At 40.5% G+C, this 18,978-nt stretch overlaps 1 protein-coding gene across 10 annotated transcripts in view; it reads right to left on the bottom strand.

Annotated features, from left to right (window-relative positions):
* The window catches only part of LOC105046734 (uncharacterized), a 202,369-nt gene that overhangs the window by 121,379 nt on the left and 62,012 nt on the right, over window positions 1-18,978 (bottom strand). For all 10 annotated transcript variants that reach the window (XR_012142145.1, XM_073259552.1, XM_073259546.1 and 7 more), the window contains 4 exons: window positions 5,446-5,594; window positions 5,232-5,359; window positions 5,085-5,142; window positions 4,731-4,828 (listed from right to left, as the gene is read on the bottom strand). Coding sequence is in view for 9 of the 10 variants with exons in the window: in XM_073259552.1 (XP_073115653.1) it covers window positions 4,731-4,828; window positions 5,085-5,142; window positions 5,232-5,359; window positions 5,446-5,594 (433 nt within the window). In the remaining variant the exon portion in view is untranslated. The remainder of the gene's footprint in view (window positions 1-4,730; window positions 4,829-5,084; window positions 5,143-5,231; window positions 5,360-5,445; window positions 5,595-18,978) is intronic.

Raw genomic sequence — 18,978 nt, 5'->3', positions numbered from 1 at the left:
CTGATTTGCCGATCGCCTCCTGCCGGGATTCCCCCGAGACGACATTAACGGAATCCCGCGGAGACTGATCGCCCGACCACCCTTTATCGGCGGTCATAGCCAGAGGTAGTTGTGCAGAAACCCCGCGAGAAGGCATCGGATAGGGGAAGGAGGCTTGGGTGCCGGAAAAGATGGCCGGAAGCGGATCCGTTGAGCGCTCCTTTAAGAACAAGGGTGCTGCGAAGGTTCACGCCCCTTCCTCTAGCGCCAATCCTGTTGGTGCAAAAATCCGCCTGCGCCGGAGAAGCTGGAGTTGAGGAAGCCGCGGTCGCCGCCGGGACCTGCAAGGGAAGTCTAAACCGGAGGTGGGGTTGCTCCGGCAAGACCCTCCGACGCTCAAGTCAGTTCTCTGCCTCAACAAGAATGGAGTGCTCGAACGGAGAATTTAGCAGAGTTTTGAGATAAGGCAAAAGAGCTTAGAGAATAACGTATCTGGATCCCCTTTTATAGGCAGAGGGGGCAACGGATTGATGGTGACACCTGCAACCGTCTGGTAGTGGGCCGCCCACGGTCAGGGAAATTAATTGCGGAGAGTGGTGGGGTAGACTCGTGGCTATTGTCATAGTCTGCCACGTATGGCCTGTTGCGGATAGTGGGGCGGCGTCCGTTGCCGCTAGCTGTCAGTGAGTAGTGGGATCGTGCAGCACCTGCCGCAGGGAGCGGGACAGAATCGTGGCCGTTTGCTACAGCCTGTCAGGGAGTAATGGGTCCGCTGCTGGAGCCGCGTAGAATCCGCTGTAGGACCTGGAACAGGATCATGATTGTTGTCGCGACCTGCCGAGGGGGTGCGGATCTGTCGATTGAGGTTCGGCCGCGGTTGGAGTCCGGCCTCCGTAGGAGCCCGGGCGGAACCGCGCTGATGTCGAAGGTGGAGCCCGGCTCCCGTAGGAGTCCGGGCGGAGCCGTTCTGATGGCGAAGGTGGAGCCCGGCTCCTGTAGGAGTCCGGGCGGAGCCGCTCTGATGTCGAAGGTGGAGCCCGGCTCCCGTAGGAGTCCGGGCGGAGCCTTTCTGATGTCGGAGGTGGAGCCCGGCTCCCGTAGGAGTCCGGACGGAGCCGTTCTGATGGCGAAGGTGGAGCCCGGCTCCCGTAGGAGTCCGGGCGGAGCCGCTCTGATGTCAAAGGTGGAGCCCGGCTCCCGTAGGAGTCCGGGCGGAGCCTTTCTGATGTCGGAGGTGGAGCCCGACTCCCGTAGGAGTCCGGGCGGAGCCGTTCTGATGTCGAAGGTGGAGCCCGGCTCCCGTGGGAGTCCGGGCGGAGCCGTTCTGATGTCGAAGGTGGAACCCGGCTCCCGTAGGAGTCCGGGCGGAGCCGCGCTGATGTCGAAGGTGGAGCCCGGCTCCCGTAGAAGTCCGGGCGGAGCCTTTCTGATGTCGGAGGTGGAGCCCGGCTCCCGTAGGAGTCCGAGCGGAGCCGTTCTGATGTCGAAGGTGGAGCCCGGCTCCCGTAGGAGTCCGGGCGGAGCCGCGCTGATGTCGAAGGTGGAGCCCGGCTCCCGTAGGAGTCCGGGCGGAGCCTTTCTGATGTCGGAGGTGGAGCCCGGCTCCCGTAGGAGTCCGGGCGGAGCCGTTCTGATGTCGAAGGTGGAGCCCGGCTCCCGTAGGAGTCTGGGCGGAGCCTTTCTGATGTCGGAGGTGGAGCCCGGCTCCCGTAGGAGTCCGGGCGGAGCCGTTCTGATGGGGATTTCGGCTGCGGGTATTTTATACCCAACAGAAAATATGCTTAAAGTTTTTCTTGCTTAGATAAGCAATTAAAATAAAATAGAATAACATAAAATAAAATAAAATCTTCTCAGAGAAAAGTTTAGTTAAATGTAAAAAATTAGAACAAATGTGACAATTCATAAAAACTAGAGCAAAGTGTAGGAAAATTATAAGAATTAGAGAAATGGAGGATAATTACAAAATTAGAGAAAATTATAATATATCTAATGTATCAAGCTGTGAAACAATTTAGTAATTTCAGTTTCAGCTGAAACTACCCAAAGTTAATTCAAAGTACAACAAACAAAGTGAAATTATCTTTCTTGATTTTCTTTATTTATTTCCTTGACTCGATTGAAGCCTCGAAACTTGGAGTGGAACAACCAAATGCCAAAATTGTCAAAACCAAAACTCTACCTACAGGTGCTAAACTGAAAACAAGTTTTAAAACCTTGCTAGAAAGTAAAAATGCATATAACTAACAAAAATAGGACTCTGCCTGAGCATTCCCCTTTATGTGCAACCTCACTTGCTAAGGTCTAATCATAAAGCCAAAGCTCAAAAATCACTTACTAGCCAGGTCAAAACTTCTTTTCGTCACTTTTTCCACCTTCCACATACTTTTCTAACTCACAATCCTTGATCCAAGCATTCTAAAGCTCAAAAATCACTTACTGTAGCCAGGTCAAAACTACTTTTCATCACTTTTTCCAACTTCCATGTACTTTTCTACCTCACAATCCTTGATTCAAGCATTCTTATTGGTCTCCAATTACATGTTCCCATGTTTACGATCCATCATTTCTCCTTATTTGATCAAGTTCAACACTAAATTGCCTTATCCTGGGCAACCTGCTTTGGCCATTGGTCAAACATGGTCAGAGTTGGTCCAAATTTGCTAAACACACTCTCCTACATGACACCTTCGTCTCCCTAAAATTTTAGCTTAACTGGACATTTCCAGCCCTTTCAATTGAACCCACAAAATTGCTAATCATCTAATTCAATACACAGCCATTTTTTGCCGTCCAAAAGCTGACCCAATTTCATGACTCACTAATCCAGCTAGCATTCTCCCGAGTTAAAATTTTTTTTAAAAGAAAAGGCCCTTGAATTGGAATTCGTGTTTTTTCCGTACAAAATCCTCGCTACCCATGACGGCAATCCGTCGGAACCAAACATAGGTCATCCTCACATGACATTTGGCATAACAAGAACCCTTGGATTACTGGAACACTGTAAAATTCTCGTCACTAGCCCTTCATTCTACTCCCCTACAACTATAAATACCACCCCCCACCCCCCTCCCCCCCCCCCCACCCCCAAACAAAAAGAAAAAAAAAAAAAAAAACTGGGGAGGAATAGGGAGCTTTTTGGATCCCTTTCTTTCTTCTTTCCTTTCTTTTCTAAGCATAGGTTTTAAAGAAATTAGAGAAAATAGAAGAAACTCTACCAAAATAGAGTTATTCAACTATTATTCTCTCTCTTAGACTTGGCATTAGAATCCTTGAGTCCACCCCAAATACTCTTAGAACTAGACTTTCTCTTGAAGATAAATAGAATCTACTAAAGATCTAGCAAGCAAAGGGCTATACAAGAGGCAAAAAGCAAGGGATGGGGTTCCCCTCGAGGGGCCTGCTCCAAAGGAGATCTACACCAACGAATTTGAATTGACCAGAATTCATGTTGATTTTTGTTGCTTTTTGCTTTACTTCTACTTAAAACTCATGTAATCCATGTTAATGGATATCTTTTGATAAATCTAGTGTTTTTCCCCTACTAGTAGCTTAGGTCTGTAACCTAGTAGATTAGATTTACTTGCTTTTATTTTTCACTTATTTTTTTTTGGTTTACATTCAATTCAAGCCAAAGATGGGTGGATAGGGCCAAAGCCTGTTGATCCCTACCTCCCAAAGGTATGGAGACATCACCATCCAAACCCTAAATCCACAGCACCAAGATTAAGATGGATAGGGAGATGAAATGGTGTTTATTGCTAGCACCTCATACCTACCTTACAAGGGAGTGAGCATGGACCTCATCTCTCTTCGGAGCAATGACGTGCTAACCCTTCCCCGCTTGTACCCTTGGCCCTTATATCCTTCTTCCCTTGCCTTGCTTTATCCATCCTTTTAGCTTAGGGTTTCCAATTTTTCATTCTTTTCCATTGAAAATTGAAGGCACATCTTGGGTAAGGTTGCTCCATTATAACCTAGGTTTCATGGGTTCGAAACATGCCCCACGCTAGGGTAAGGTTGCATACATTTGACCATCCCTAGATCCTACCATAGCAAGAGCCTCATACACTGGAATGCCCTTTTTCCCTTAAAAAATTAGTGGCAACTCTGATATCTGCCCAATCCCCAAACTCGTTTGTTTGCCTCCCAGAGACAAGGCAACACCATGCACTACACCTAATCTCAAAGACCTCAAAACATAACAGCTTTGCAACATGAATAGAAATTTTTGCACCATCAGATAATACAACACCCTTGCCATCTCGATACCAGACCCCGTACAAATACCATCCTATTACAGTGTTGGTACACAATGCGGTACAATATGGTAGTATTGGTATGGGGCGACATAGCAATATGCGTACAGTACAGTACGCTTCATACCAGACAGTATGGGGCGATATGGCAAACCTTGACTGCGCCATTAATGAAAACATAATTTCTCTTCATCTCAAGTCTACATTTAGCATAAAGTCTAGTTCTGCATGTCCCTCGGAAATTCTGACTGAAGAGGTAAAGCAACAACATAAAGGATAATGATAAAGCATAAGTGGCTGAGTGTGCAAAGCTTATTATACAACCAAGCTAATGCTAGAAGCAAGATATGGAAATATAAACTGACTGCAAAAATCTTGCATAAGTTGCAAGTACTTAAAATCAATAAATACATAAAATGCCAGCAACATTTTTCACTTTATTTAAATAATATCTCATCTATATTAGTAGACCCAGATAGCTTTATGATGATATACCTCTTCTTCTCCCATTCATTTGGAATGTTGATTGTAAATTTGCATAGAGAAGCCAGAAAAGAGTTCAATGGTTCTACAGCACGAAGAACTCCACAGGCCTGAAATAGTGAACTTACAGATAATCACCTATATTGTTCTCTATCAAAAAGATTTGACATGCTTAATAAGATGATTATACAACCAATCCATATTCTAATGGATATGCCAATGCTCTTTAGAACTCTTGGGACTTCATATAGAAAATAACATACCCAAAAAAAAAAAAAGATATATCATGAATGTGATGCAAAAGGCAAACTTCTGTGCATGCACCCTAATTCTTAAGAACTCGATATGACACAAAAATATGATCACCTGAGTAAATGCTTGATATCCTTTCAATATTTCCAATATTATGGCTTCCCCTTGTGACCTTACAAATACAGTTATATGTCACGTTACCAGAAAAAAAGGTAGAATATGGCATGACAAAAAAGACTTCAGGTGATACATGCCTCCTACCTTGTTAGGATAAGAGATAAAGCATCAAGGATGGTCAACCATGTTGAGTCAACAATAGATATGCAGAGAAGGGCTGTTTTTCCAGTGCATTCTGCTGGTGGATCAGAATCAAATCTGGGGGATTCAAGCTGGATATGGGGCAATAAATGAGCAAATTTGTCAAATAGTACATTAGACCACTACCTTCTCAAGAAGGAAAACTGTCTGGCCTCACCTCACCAACATCCACAGCTTCATCAGTCAAAGCAGCAACCGTAAACACAACACCCAGAAGACCCTCAACTGCCAATGTGATAGCATGGGCTTCACTTGCAACCACAACAGCAGCATTTGATGCATCATTATCCATGCTCCATTCAATTCCTGCAGGCATTTTACTTAGCATTGGCATTAACTAGCTGATAAAATGTCTCGTACTCTTAATCTCATGAGCCTTATAAACATGAAAATGAATTTAAAAACAAAATTGAAGCAACCATGATGATGGAATTTAAGGAAATACTTATTTTTTCAGGAATATATAGTTCAATTATTATTGATCGGACAGAACATGAGGTGCAAAAATCTGTTTTGCAAATCTATCCATCATCAGAAATCTGAATGCTCCCAAGAAGAACAACAGTAGGTTTTCTGATGACTTTCAATGGGTTCATAACGATGCTAACCATCCAAAAGCAAGGAGATACTAGTTGAAAGATCAGAAGGTAGTAATTATGCTATGAAGGAGAGGGTAAGAGGAGAAGTTTAATTGCATAGAGTTTCACCACAGATTCACACTATGAAAAGCACGAACTTAAAGAAATGAAGAGAATATGGAGATGAGAGTCTAGGATGTGATTCTTGAACATGCAGACCAAATGAATTTCAGTGACTTGGATGGTTGAAATTAATTAAAAGATTGGAAGTACATAGGCTCCATGGATTCACAAAGATTAGTATAAATAGAGCTTCAATCTCTGATAAGGTTTGAGATTAGCAAGACTTGCGATAACGAGATCTTGAGTTGAGAAAAAAATAAAAGGGTAATCCCAAACAAGACATGAGTCTAAGGCTCAAAATAATTAACAAAGTAATTATCACTGCTAATAACCTTGTAGTAATCCAAGATGTAACCTATGAGAATGCACCTGACTGCTGTCTGAAAAGCACAATGTAGTCAAAAAGAACACCCATAATCAAGGTTTGCCGAACCAGCCCGAACCGGATGGTTCGGGATGCGTCGAACCATACCAGCGGCTAACTAGTGTGGTTCGGGCATCTGATTCAAAACGCCAGCAAAACCGAAGCAAGGGAGAAGGAAAGAGAGGAAGAATGAAAGAGGAGGGGAGGGAAGGAGAGGGGAAAGCCACGGTGACCGGTGATGGCCCATTGAGGCCACCGAGCCTCTGGGTCTCAGCAGCCCTCCAGTGGCCTCCCTATGGTCTTCCCCTCCCCCTCTCTCTTCTCAGTTTCTCTCATGGAGGATCACGGAGATCGGGAGGCCTCGGCGGCCCCCAGTGGCCTCCGCGGTCCTTTGGTGTCCACCACACGCATCTCCGTCGGCCTCCCGTTCCTTCCTTTAGTCTCCCTCCCCCATCTCTGTCTCTCTTTTCCTCCCTGGTTTATCTCCCATTTTCATGTTAGTTTAGGCCCGATACGGTCCAAAACAGAGGCAAACCAACTTGTACCGCTGGCTAGCAAGTATGGGGTCCGATTCTGAGTTAGCGATCCTTGCCTAGAAGTGCATGTACACCCATCAGTAAATTCAAATGAATAAAGGGTGGACATGGAAGGTTTGGAACTTTTTAAGTCATTGAAACAATGCATTGAGCAAAAGAAATACAGACAATATTGAAACACTTTGCTTTTTCCAGAGTGCAGGAGTATCAGTAGTAAGGATAGTAGAACCGGTACTGAGATCCATGCCGATCGGCCGACTGTACGAGTCAGTATAGATCCGTACCGAACCGGACCGGCACGAACCGACACAGAAGCCAAAAAAGAAACCAAAGAGAAAAGGGAGGGGAAGGGAGGGAGAGGATGGCTAGAGGAGATGCCAGTGGTGGCCATAGACAGCAAGTGGGTGCGCTCAGAGGGCCGCCAAGGCCTTTGCCTCCTCCGCCAAATCGCGACCAAGAGAGAAATAGAGATAGGGGGAGAGAAAGCCAACAGAGAGGCCGTCAAAGGGCCTCCGACTAGCCATTATGGCCATCAGATGGCAAATCATGGCCTGCAGCTTCACGAACGTGAAATAGGGACAATCACCCATATTTCATAAGATTTTTTTTTTTAAAAACCAACCACAATGAAGCCATTCATCATCATTTTTTAAAAAAAATGTGATGAACAGGAACGGTCACCCTCGTTCCACAGCCACAGCTCGGCCCGCATCTTTTCCACTACCCGATGGCCATGACAGCCTCTCCGTCAACTGCACCTCCCTCCAGTACCCTCACTCTTCCTCTCTTTCTATCCCTCTTGATTAAATGCCCTATCGAAAGACATGGAGCTGTAGAGACCTCCGCGACCCTCCGACAGCCTTAGCAGGCCGCCCCCGACCCTCCGACGATGTCCTCCCCTCTTTCCCTCCCCTCCTCTCTCTCTTCCTCTCTTTCCCTCTCCCTCATCCATTGTTCCAATTCAGAAGACCGAATCATCTCGATTTGTGGTCGATACAACTAAAAATGCTCCGAACCACTCGGTTTGAGACGATTCGCCGAACCTTGATCAATAGTTTTGGACATTTTCACATGCATTTTTTGTTCTCTAATAAGAGCATCATGTTTATGTCAAATTAAAAACTCAAAATCTTGGCACAGATTACTAGTGTCTCATTAAAGTAACACTCAAATGCAAGTAATGCTTCAAATCTCAAGGAAATCAAAATAGATATTTATTGATTGGAAACGAATATCTGCGTAAGTGGTTGGGAGCTCCCAGGGACAATGAAGACTAAACATAGAGCCCTAAAGTCCCTTGGGGTCTCAATCTTATTGTTCGAGTGATTAATTATGCCTATCTAATTTTTATTATTTGCTTTACGTTTTTTGGATTTTACAATTATGTCACTTGCTTAAGAACCAAGTACTCTTTAATTTTAAGCTTACTTTGTTATCAAGTTGCCTCATCTAGGCATAAAGATACTTGAGTTTCTAGCTACTTTAATTGTATTTTAAGCCACCTTACTTGGTCAATAGGTTACCTTGGCATGAAGGCTTAGCTTGTAATTTTATTTTAGCGGAGCAGCATTTTTGCCGTAAGCCAATTTTAAGTTACTTACAAATAGTGGCAGCCAGCCTGAATTTTCATGTAATTTTGATGAATGGGGTCGGACTTCTTCACGTGAATTTCCTTCATGTGATGTGAAGTTGGATGTGAGGTCCTCTAGAGTGATTCTACAGTTTTTGGTCTCTTTCTTCTCTCCTCATCTTCTACTTCTCTATCCCATTTATTTTTCATTTTGAGCTGCTTTCACCATCTTTGCCACAAAGATCTAAACCTTAGCCAATACACAATCAAAACCTTATAGCTAGTTATTCTACATTAAATCTATAACCATTTTTCACTCTCCTTCCATCTCAGTCTAAAACTCGACCATTTCATCCATCTAAAACACATCCAAATCCTAGAATTAGGAACTGTTTTGACTCCTTGAAGTAGTGTGAAGCCTTTATCCACCTCTTGACTCTCCACCAATATATTACTAAGAGATCTCCAAATCACTGATTAATGGAGGTCATTGTCTGTCACTGCTGACTAGAATTGGAGAGCTTCTTAATACTTAGAGGATGGCATCAGATGATGAACAATCACATTTCCTAAATAGCTTCTTCAATTTTGTTCTTGCATTTATTTTATATCAGTAGAATCATGGTTGATTTGCTTAAATAATATATATCTGATCTGACTCTGCTCGTCTAAAGCATCATTTTAGCAATAGGTCGCATTTCCTACTGGGATCATTAAGTGGAAAGTTTTCAAACATCACTTTCAGTTTTTTGCTTAAACATTTGTGCATAAGATCATCTTAGACAGCAAATACAGTCTATGCCAAGGTCCGCAATGCTAGAACTAGTGCCCATAATGGTAGGCCAACAACAGGGTATGGTACACCACCATGCCATGCCATCGGGCGTGAATCGATAGGGAAACCAACAGGGGGGGAGGAATAGGAGGGAGAGAGGAGGAAAAGAGAGAGGAAGAGAGAGAGAGAGAATGGGAGAATGCAGCAAAGAGAGAGAGAGGCGGAGGGGGAGAGGGAGAAGAAAAGAGAAGAAAAGAGAGAGAGAGGAGGAAGGGAGAGAGAGAGAGAGAGGGAGAGGGCAATGGTAAGACGAGGGAGGGGGGAGAGAGAGAGAACAGGGGCTTCAGCCTCTTTTTCTTTCTCTTTTTTTGATTTTTTTTTAAGTGAAGTCGGCAACCACTATCAACATCACTTATTATTTTCTTTTGTTGAAAGTTTTTTAGCGAAGTCGGTAGCGGCTGCCCACTTCACTTTAAAAAATCAAAAAAAAAATACAAAAAAGGCTTGAAGCCCCTGTTTCAAAAGGAAAAAGGGGCTCCACTCTTTTCCAACTCATGGAAGAAAGAGGGCTTCTAAAGCCCTCTCTCCCACCTCCCTCGGCCCTATCCCGACAGCCACCACTCACCACTACCCTCTCCCTCTCTCTTCCTCCCTCCCTCCCTCTCTCCCTCTTGCTCTCTCTTTTCATCTCTTTCCTTCTCCCTCTCCCACTATTCGCTAATTTCTCAATTTTATTACCAAAACCATCCAGGTCCACCTCCAATACAACTCAGTATACCCCAAACCCCATAATTCAAGATAGTTCCGCCTTCCTTGGTCTATCCCTTTAAGTTGTCCTATGTCATTTAGCACTTGCATTTATTTTTTTTATAGAGTTGCATAGATGCTAAACCGCCCGGCAACCAACTAGTGCAGTTCGGATGTTCGATTTCGAAATGCTGGCGAAAATGGAGTATGGGAGAAGGAAAGAGAAAAAGAGAGAGAGAGGAGGGGAGGGAAAGAGAGGAAAGGAAAATGTTAGTTGTTTGTCCAAAAGCCAATAAATGTGACATCCTTTTTGGGCAAGTTTATGTACTTTCATTTAATTAATAAAGGGGCAAGTTTATATATTCATATTGTTCCATGTCAATCTACATGAATGCATCCGTAGAATCAATGTTAAGAAAACATATTCTTAAACAAGTTAAAAATATGAGATATGTATTTCTTAGGACATGGTTCTTAAAATGCCTGTAATCATAAGATTATTAAATGGGCAATAATAATCTGGTAAAACTATTACATTGTATGCATGCCATAAAATTGGAATGATGAATCTCATGTCACTTATGTGAGACACTAATATAACTATGTAGATACTTGTTAAGGAACAAGTTCACTAAACATGACCCGACCATAGAATTATCACATGAAGTTTTTTTGCTTGTCAATGACATATTCTATTATTACAATTGTATAAATAATCCTTAGACCTGAGGCACCATGGTTATCTTGTGTATGGATTGTTATAATTTGACTATATAATAACCTCATATCCTAATTAAGGGATTTGAGAAATACATACATAGGCAATAGTGAGTCATGCATGGAGATATGTGAGTGTGCAATATGGGATCTATCACTCTGAAGTAAAGAGAGAGAATGTCCTATGCATCTAATAGACTTGACCTAAGGAATCTTTAGCCAAAGTGGAATGGTATTTGGAGGTAGTTCCAAGAGTAACTATTAAATGTCATGATCAATTAGATTGGACATATAATTGAATCAGTAGGTTTGACAAAATCTCACGGCCTTCATTCAATCAGGACATTGTATGATAGAAAGATTTGATTACATGGTAATTGTAATAGAAAGGTTCAATTTGATCTAATTCATCTTTATTTGGATTGCCATGATATATATTGGGAAATATGTCCTAAAGCCAATCATCTAGGTTGTAGATGATTGTGCTCCATATAAGTATATGAATTATAGAATGATAAATGTTATCTGACAGATTCATTTTAAGAAATATATCTTCTAAAATAGAACTCATATGTTATGATGAAGTCCTTAGAATTACTTTCAAAATGATAAAGGAGGATTTATCATGTGGTTCTTAAATCCTGCTCGCAATCAAATAATACAATTGTTACAAGGACAATAATTGTATCAAGTGTAGGTTGTTATATACCATATTAGTTGGTTGTCCTCTTAACCAAGACGTGTGGTGATACGGATATGACATACGGATGATATGTAGGAGTACATTTTACTGAGCATGACCACTTCCAGAGCACTCTGCTGTCAAGGGTTGCTCTGATGGGATATGGGTGTCTCTCGGACCTGAAGCTGTCTCGGTGACTTGCAAGCAACACACTGTGCTTTGGTGCCGGACTATCCGAATTTTTAATTGGATGACGGAAGATTTTTGGATACAGTTAAATACTTGTGAAGTCTGAGTACGAGTCAAGATGGGATTGATCGCGCCTAGTAAAATTGGAGATGATGCATCATTGTGTTTCAATTCAGCAAAACTTTGGCCAAAGTAGTCCTAGTAAAGAGTCACAGAATTTTTGAGGTTAAGACACAATGTGGACTACTCTTTCTGGGTTGACAGTTTACCCTTAGTCGTCCTTGAGCATCAAGTGTCAAAGAGATGAATTATACAGTAACTATATCCACATGGATTCTAGAGTGTTGCTAGGCATACATTCGGCCTATCCAGACGTTGGATCTCATTGCTAGATGGTTACATCGATTAGTACAAGAATTGTTCTTGTGCTACTAGTTTAGGTTCGAACCTATGAGGTCACACACATAGAAATATTTGTCTGATCAAATGGCTGATCAACAATTATGAATTGTTGAAAAGTTTAATTATCAATTTGATTGATGATTAATCTCATGCAAAGATTATAATAAATTATTTACTAATAGTTAGTAAATTAAAGAAACAATTAATTAACAATATGATTGTTAATTAGCTCAATTTGATTGAGCAATGGAGATTGGATTAGATCTAATTGAATTGGATTCAATTATATTGATTTGGATTAATTGGATGCAGCCCTATTAAATAACAGAGCCTATTTCAATTGATCTTAGGGATGCATGAATATGTGTTTTATAGGCTTAGATTGGATCTAACCCTATTTGATAATAGACTTTGATTGGATCAAACCCCATTGGATAATAGGCTTGATTGGATCAAGTCCTATTATCAAATAGCTTCCATGAATCCTTCAAGAATCAATCCCTGGATCAATGGGATTTTCATCTAACTAATTATGATTCAATTGGAGCCTAATAATTGGGCTAAGATCCAATTAGTTAGTTTGTTATAACTAATTTCTAAGTTAGTTAGGATTAGGTCCAAGAATTAGTTAGGAATTGAATCAAAAATCTTGAATCCTATTGGGAATAGGACTAAGCCCAAACCCCATGTGATATTTATCTACGCGCCCCATTCTCCTTTTAACATGAAAAATATCTAACGCCCTATATGAGCCGCCGCCCCCTTCTCTTTTTCCCCCGTATGTGAAGAGAAAGGAGGCGTCCCTCTTTGGTTGCCGCCCCAAAGAAAAAGAAAGGAGGGGGCGTCCAAGAGTTGGACGCCCCAACATCCCACATGCATACCCCTCTTTTTCCTCTTCTTTTGGTATGTTTTCTAATCCTTTTCTTGCTGATCTTTAGACATCAAAGAGAGGTGTTTCTGCTGGTTATACAATAGAAAATTAGAGAAGAAAAATTCTTCTCAAGGAGAGAAAGATCAAAAAAGAAGAAGGGTCTTCTTTCTTGCGTGCAGCCTTGAAGAAGAAAGAGTTCTTCTTCCAGATTTTTTCTTTATTTTTCTTTCAGATAAAAATCAGATTAGATCTGATTTTTAACATACGGATTTAGAGAAGAAATATCAGAAAAAATCTAGTTTCGTTTTGAGGCTTCTTGAAGTTTTAGATCAAAAAAGAAGATGGATCTTTCTTGCGCGCAGCCTTGAAGAAGGAGTTCATCTTCTAGATTTTTCTTCTATTTTTCTCCAAAATAAAAATCAAATTAGATCTGATTTTTAACATGACAATTTGGAGAAGAAATACCAAAAAAATCTGGTTGGACGTTCAGGGCTTTCTTGAGTTCTTGATCAAGAAAAAAAAGGGAGAAGAAGAGAGAAGAACGGTTCTTCTCTTGGATTCTTCTTTTGAATTTTTTTAGATCTCAAGATTTTATGTGATTTTCAATATGATAAATCAGATTAGATCTGATTTTTATCATAAAAAATTCGAGAAGAAAAATTTTTCTCAAAGACGTGAAAGAAAGAGAAAAAGGTTCTCTCTTATACGTAGAAAATTGAGAAGAAAGGATTCTTCTCTTGATCTCTATTGTAGAGATCAGATACATAGATCGAGGAAGAAAAAGAGAGGATCTCTTTATTCTTCAATTCCGGCATGTTCCTCTCAAATTAGCCAATGGATGGTGTCTTCGTGAGCTAGCACTCCCGAGGAGATCGATCAGTACGAGGACTTCGTGTGGATATCCGTAGAGACCGGACGCGTGTGCGGCTGCCAAGCATCATAAAAAATCATCTACCATGGATTTCGGATGCGGTGATCTGCTACTCGCACTCAGGTATGAGATTTTAATCTAAATTAATTTTTAAATATTATCTAAATATGAATTAGATATGATCTAATTACACTTAGATATGTTCAGTATATGCTGATTTTAGATTTTAGATGTATATACATACATATTAGTTCGTGTCATAGATCCTATATGGTGATTTAGATTTAATCTAAGCATGCATTATAGATTAAATTGTTTAATCTACATATGCTCTACTGCAAAATTTTAAAAATGCATGCACATCACCTATCACGCTTTCCTTCAATTGGTATCAGAGCACAAATTCGTTATGACATGAATATATATGCATGTAGAGTTGAAATCTAGATTTAGCAATACATGAGATATGCTATGATCTGATTTTAGATACGATCTAATGTAAAATTAGATCTAATATAATTTAGATTTGATCTAAATTTTTGCATATATGATACGTGAATAAAATTAGATATTCTGAGTAGCAAAGTACTCAGATTGGGTAATCACCAGACCGTCCGGTCATAGGAGCAAGTAGGGTTACATGACCTTCTCTTCCCATTCAATGGGGTGCTCTTCATGGCGTGTAGAGGTGCCACTGTAAGGTCCTATGAAGAAAAAAGCGAAAAGAAAAAACTTACTTTCTTGCAAAATCCTAAATCATGAAACCTTAAGTGTTGTTGTATATGATACAAGTTGCGAAGAAACTAGTTACATCTAATCTTGATTAATCAAAATTGCTTTGATAAAAAATCATGAAAATTTTGATTTGATCTAAAGGACTTTATGATTTAATGTAGAAGGTTTACATAAGAAATTGTTTCATAACCTTAACCCATGTTGATGCTATACTTAATTAAGAATTAAGAAATATATTTTAGATCTAGAATTGTGATTAAAGATCTAATGACATTGCATAAAACATAGGGCATGGGATAGCTCAAATTAGATCCTTTAATTGGATTAGATCTAAGGTTAAAATTAAAGACTTAATAGACTAAAAAGAGTAGTTGATCCAATCTAACCACTAGTTGATTTCGATTAGATCAAGGATACTCTAGATCAAAAACAATAGTTGTAGTTGATCGAGTCCATATCTTTGGTCAAACCAAATAGACCTTGATTCCGGCTTAAAAGGTGAGCCCGAGTCATTAGACTAATTAGATCGCTAGTTGACTAATGTTGTTATGGTTAATCAGTATGACTGATTTAGGTGCCCTGGACTGATTTGTCTCTAATCCTTCTCATGACTTGATAAAGTCAGTTGGAGGATCTACGACATGTCGGTTGGACCCACTAGTCACTAATCCTTCTCATAACTTGATGAAGCCAATGGAAGGATTATGACTTGTAGGTCGACTGATGTCCTCTAAGATATATTAACCAAATCTTCTAAATTATTAGGTTCATAAAATGAGCTAGTTATGAGAATAACGAGATCATAGCCTCCCATTAAGGTGCATGATAATGAGTCCAATATCCCAAATAGACATTGAAGACGTCACACGCCTGGTGTATATTACGTATTGGAATGATCATTCATTATATGACCATCTTGTTATATCTTCAGACCAATGCTCAGGTTGGCCGAGTCACACTCGGACCTGGATATCTGTTTTATTGGATGCACTTGATGTTGTCATGTTAATGGTTGGACCTAACCAAGATTTTCAGAGACGCCACATGCCTACTGAAGAGATGCCTGGGGCAAAATCTAATTACTAAAAATTATTTGGAGAAACAATTGGTTGTGAACCTACCCATGGATGCACTAGAATTGGCCAAGCCACACTCGGGCCTGAATGCAATCTGTGTGGATTCTAGTACCTGTTAAAGAATTAAAGTAATTTCTCGAATTGGAGGTAGAGGCTACCAATTCGTATAAAATAATGGGAGAACCTTTAGACTAAAGTCCAAGTCTTTAGGCTTAAAATAATTCATATGGTAAAGGTCAATTATTCTCTTTTCAGAAATGGCTAAAAAATTATCGCTCTGTTCATTGTTAGACAGTGACAACGTTATCAAACCTAACTTCGATAGCCAGTATCGAAAGTTGAATATAGTTTTTTTGAGCAAATTAATCAAGAAGTTTCAGGCTAACCCAAACAGGCTTAAAAGAGAAATCAGCAAATGGTTGCTGGTCAAAATGTTATGTAATAACTCCTTGAAGTTTTTCGATTGATAATACTACTATCTGAGTATAGGATATCGATAGTACAAGTCATGCTTGCAAATAGTTGCAAAATACTTCAGAATAGTAGAAGGTTTGAAAAACGGCAAGAGACTCCTAAATGTAAGACATAGAAGACTATTCTAGTCTTAACATTAGGAATCATCGAACTTATTTTCAACCCTGAAGATGTTATTTTTAGTGATTACTACTATTGTCCAATCTTATTGATGGTGTCAATAAGTATGATTATTGTAATATCATTGTGAATGATACTACAATAATGAGTAGACAATTGAAAATGACATAAACTCATTACCATAACTTGTTAGTGTAAAGTACACATCTGACTAGCATCCTAGATTAGACAATGTCATCGAAGTCCATTTTTGATATAGTCGACTTATTCATCTTTTATTGAAAAGGATAAATAAGCCAGCGATGTTCTAAGTTATGGTACATATTGATGTATTTACGCTCACAAACATTAATGCCAGAAGAGGATTTACTACTTTATTAAAATCTGTGATGACCTATCTTTGTATAGATGTATCTTGCTTATGAAGCATAAATCCAAATCAATTGAAATATTCAAATGATTCTATAATGAGGTAGGAAAACGAACTGCAAAGAGTATTAGAATTCATCGGTTTGACTGATGAAGTGAATATCTTTACAGTAAGTTTTGACACAAGGTATGCTGAACCGGTACCGTCGGTCGTATCGGCCAGCCGACGGTATGGTTCGGTACGATTTCATACCGTACCGAACCGATGAAGGCAAACGGACCCAAACCGAAAGAAAAAAAGAGAGAAAGAGAGAGAAATAGAGAAAGAAAGAGGAAGAAAGAAAAAGAGGGAGGGGAAGGAGCCGGCGGAGCCACCAGACAGCCTCCGACTGGCCGTCGTGGTCACCAGAGGGCACAGTCCACGGGCGCGGTGCCGCAAACGTGAAACAGGGCCCCTATTTTGCAATTTTTTTTAAAAAACCTAATTTTAAGTGAAGCCGGCAAATAATTTGCCGGCTTCACGATTTTTGTATTTTTTTTTAAATTTCTTAAGTCGACAATTAGGTTGCTGATTTCATAAGTTTAAAACCAAAAAAAAAAAAAATCGAAACAGACGGTCGTCTGTTTCGAAAAAGGAGGCAGAGCCGCAGAGGAGCTCCGCCCACTCGACCACCCTCAAGCGGTCGGCGTCGGCTCGCCGACCACCGGGGCCCTCGCGACGGAGGCGTCGTCCGTCCGATAGGTCCCTCGCCCCCTCCAAGCGATCTCTCTCTTTCTCACTCTCTTGAAAGCCCTATCGGGCGATACGGAGCTCAGAAGCCCTCTGACAACCGCAGCCGGCCACCGCCGGCCTCTGACGGCTCCCACCTCTCTCCCTCTCCTCTCTCTCTTTCTCACTTTCCCTCTTATTTCCTTCCATACCGCCCGTATACCGAATTTATCGACCGAATCGTGCCGGTTCTCCATCGATCCGGTATGATACGGGGTGTACCGATCGGTTCGGCACGGTATGAAAAACCTTGTTTTGACATGTCTTAGAAAAAAAAATAGATTCTCTCTTAATAGACCGCTCCTAAGACATCATTATTTAAAAAGATGTCCGAAAAGGAGAATTGAATCTTGTTAGACATGGTTCGATCCATTATGGGATTTGCTAGTCTGACTGAGATCATGTTTTAGAGACTATTTGATATGTGCTCCAGAACGTTCCGAGCAAATCGATCACAAAACTCCATATGAGATATATACTTGGATAATTCGATACTCTCTTACCTTAGAGTTTGCAGCGTCGAATTTGTGTGAAATGTTCACTAATCGATTAGCTTGGATCTTGGTCTAATAAATTTTATTTAAGGATATTTGTTCTATCTCCTAATGGACATGAGATGTTCATGAATCTTAAGGTATTCCTTTTGGAAAGAAAATTTCTTGGTGAAAGAACTGATGCCTTTAAGAGCAAGCTTAATAAAGCTTGATAAGTAGGAGAACCAACTCTGAAATAAACCAACAGAACCGAAATTAATTAGATCAAATCCGAAACTCGATGTAAAGGCATCTTGAAATAGATACAGTAGAGTACCGTATCAACCGAACAAATACTTCGATTTTTAGATTCGAGATAGAGATTTGATCTCCCATACGGATGCAATACAAGGATCTAACATTGAGAAGTGGCTTGGAACCATTAAAACTGAAATAAAATCCATAAAGATCAACAATGTATGGACATCCGTTGGTTCACCTGAAGGGGTAAGACCCATAAGGTGTGAATGAATTTTAAATGGATAAGAGGCACAGATAGAAAGATGGAGACCTATTAATTCTATCTGATTGCCAAATAATTTTATCAAAGTTATAGTGTTGACTATGACGAGACGATTTCCTTATGGCAATCCTCAAGTCCATTCAGATTGAATCAAGCTTCTCAGAGTTAGAATATATATTTTGAATATATGACTTCGTTAAGAATGAAGCAGAATCCTGTATGTACAAATGGACTAATAGTTCTATAAAATCATTCTTTGTACTGTTTGGATGAAATTCTCTTAATCGAGAATGACATCCCTACATTACAGAGAATAAAAGCTTGATTGTCAGATTTGGAAGGTTATGAGAACCATCTTTAAATATTTATGAAATACTAAGGATCAATGGCTCGTTTATGAAGAATCTGATTTAAAACCTGTGGAACATCGATTTCAGTTTTTAGTCGGATGGGAATGATAAAATTGTGTCAGATTGTGTTTTTATCCTAAAAAGATGAGTGACATGCTGGAAAGGTTCCATGCAATAGTAAGTAGCCGATTTTATTTGCGATACGAAATTCTTTGTAGCATTTGATGCTGGTAAAGAAGTTGTTTGGTTATGAAAATTCATCAGCGAGCATAAAGTGGCACCCTCCATTGATGGTCCAGTCTTTCTATATTGACAGCAGTACTGGAGCCATAGCTCAAGCTAAAGAATTGATGTTCAATCTGTGAACCAAACACTT

This window comes from Elaeis guineensis, chromosome 6 (assembly GCF_000442705.2).
Source record: "Elaeis guineensis isolate ETL-2024a chromosome 6, EG11, whole genome shotgun sequence".
Lineage (NCBI taxonomy): Eukaryota > Viridiplantae > Streptophyta > Magnoliopsida > Arecales > Arecaceae > Elaeis > Elaeis guineensis.
This window is presented reverse-complemented; position numbering and strand designations above follow the sequence as displayed.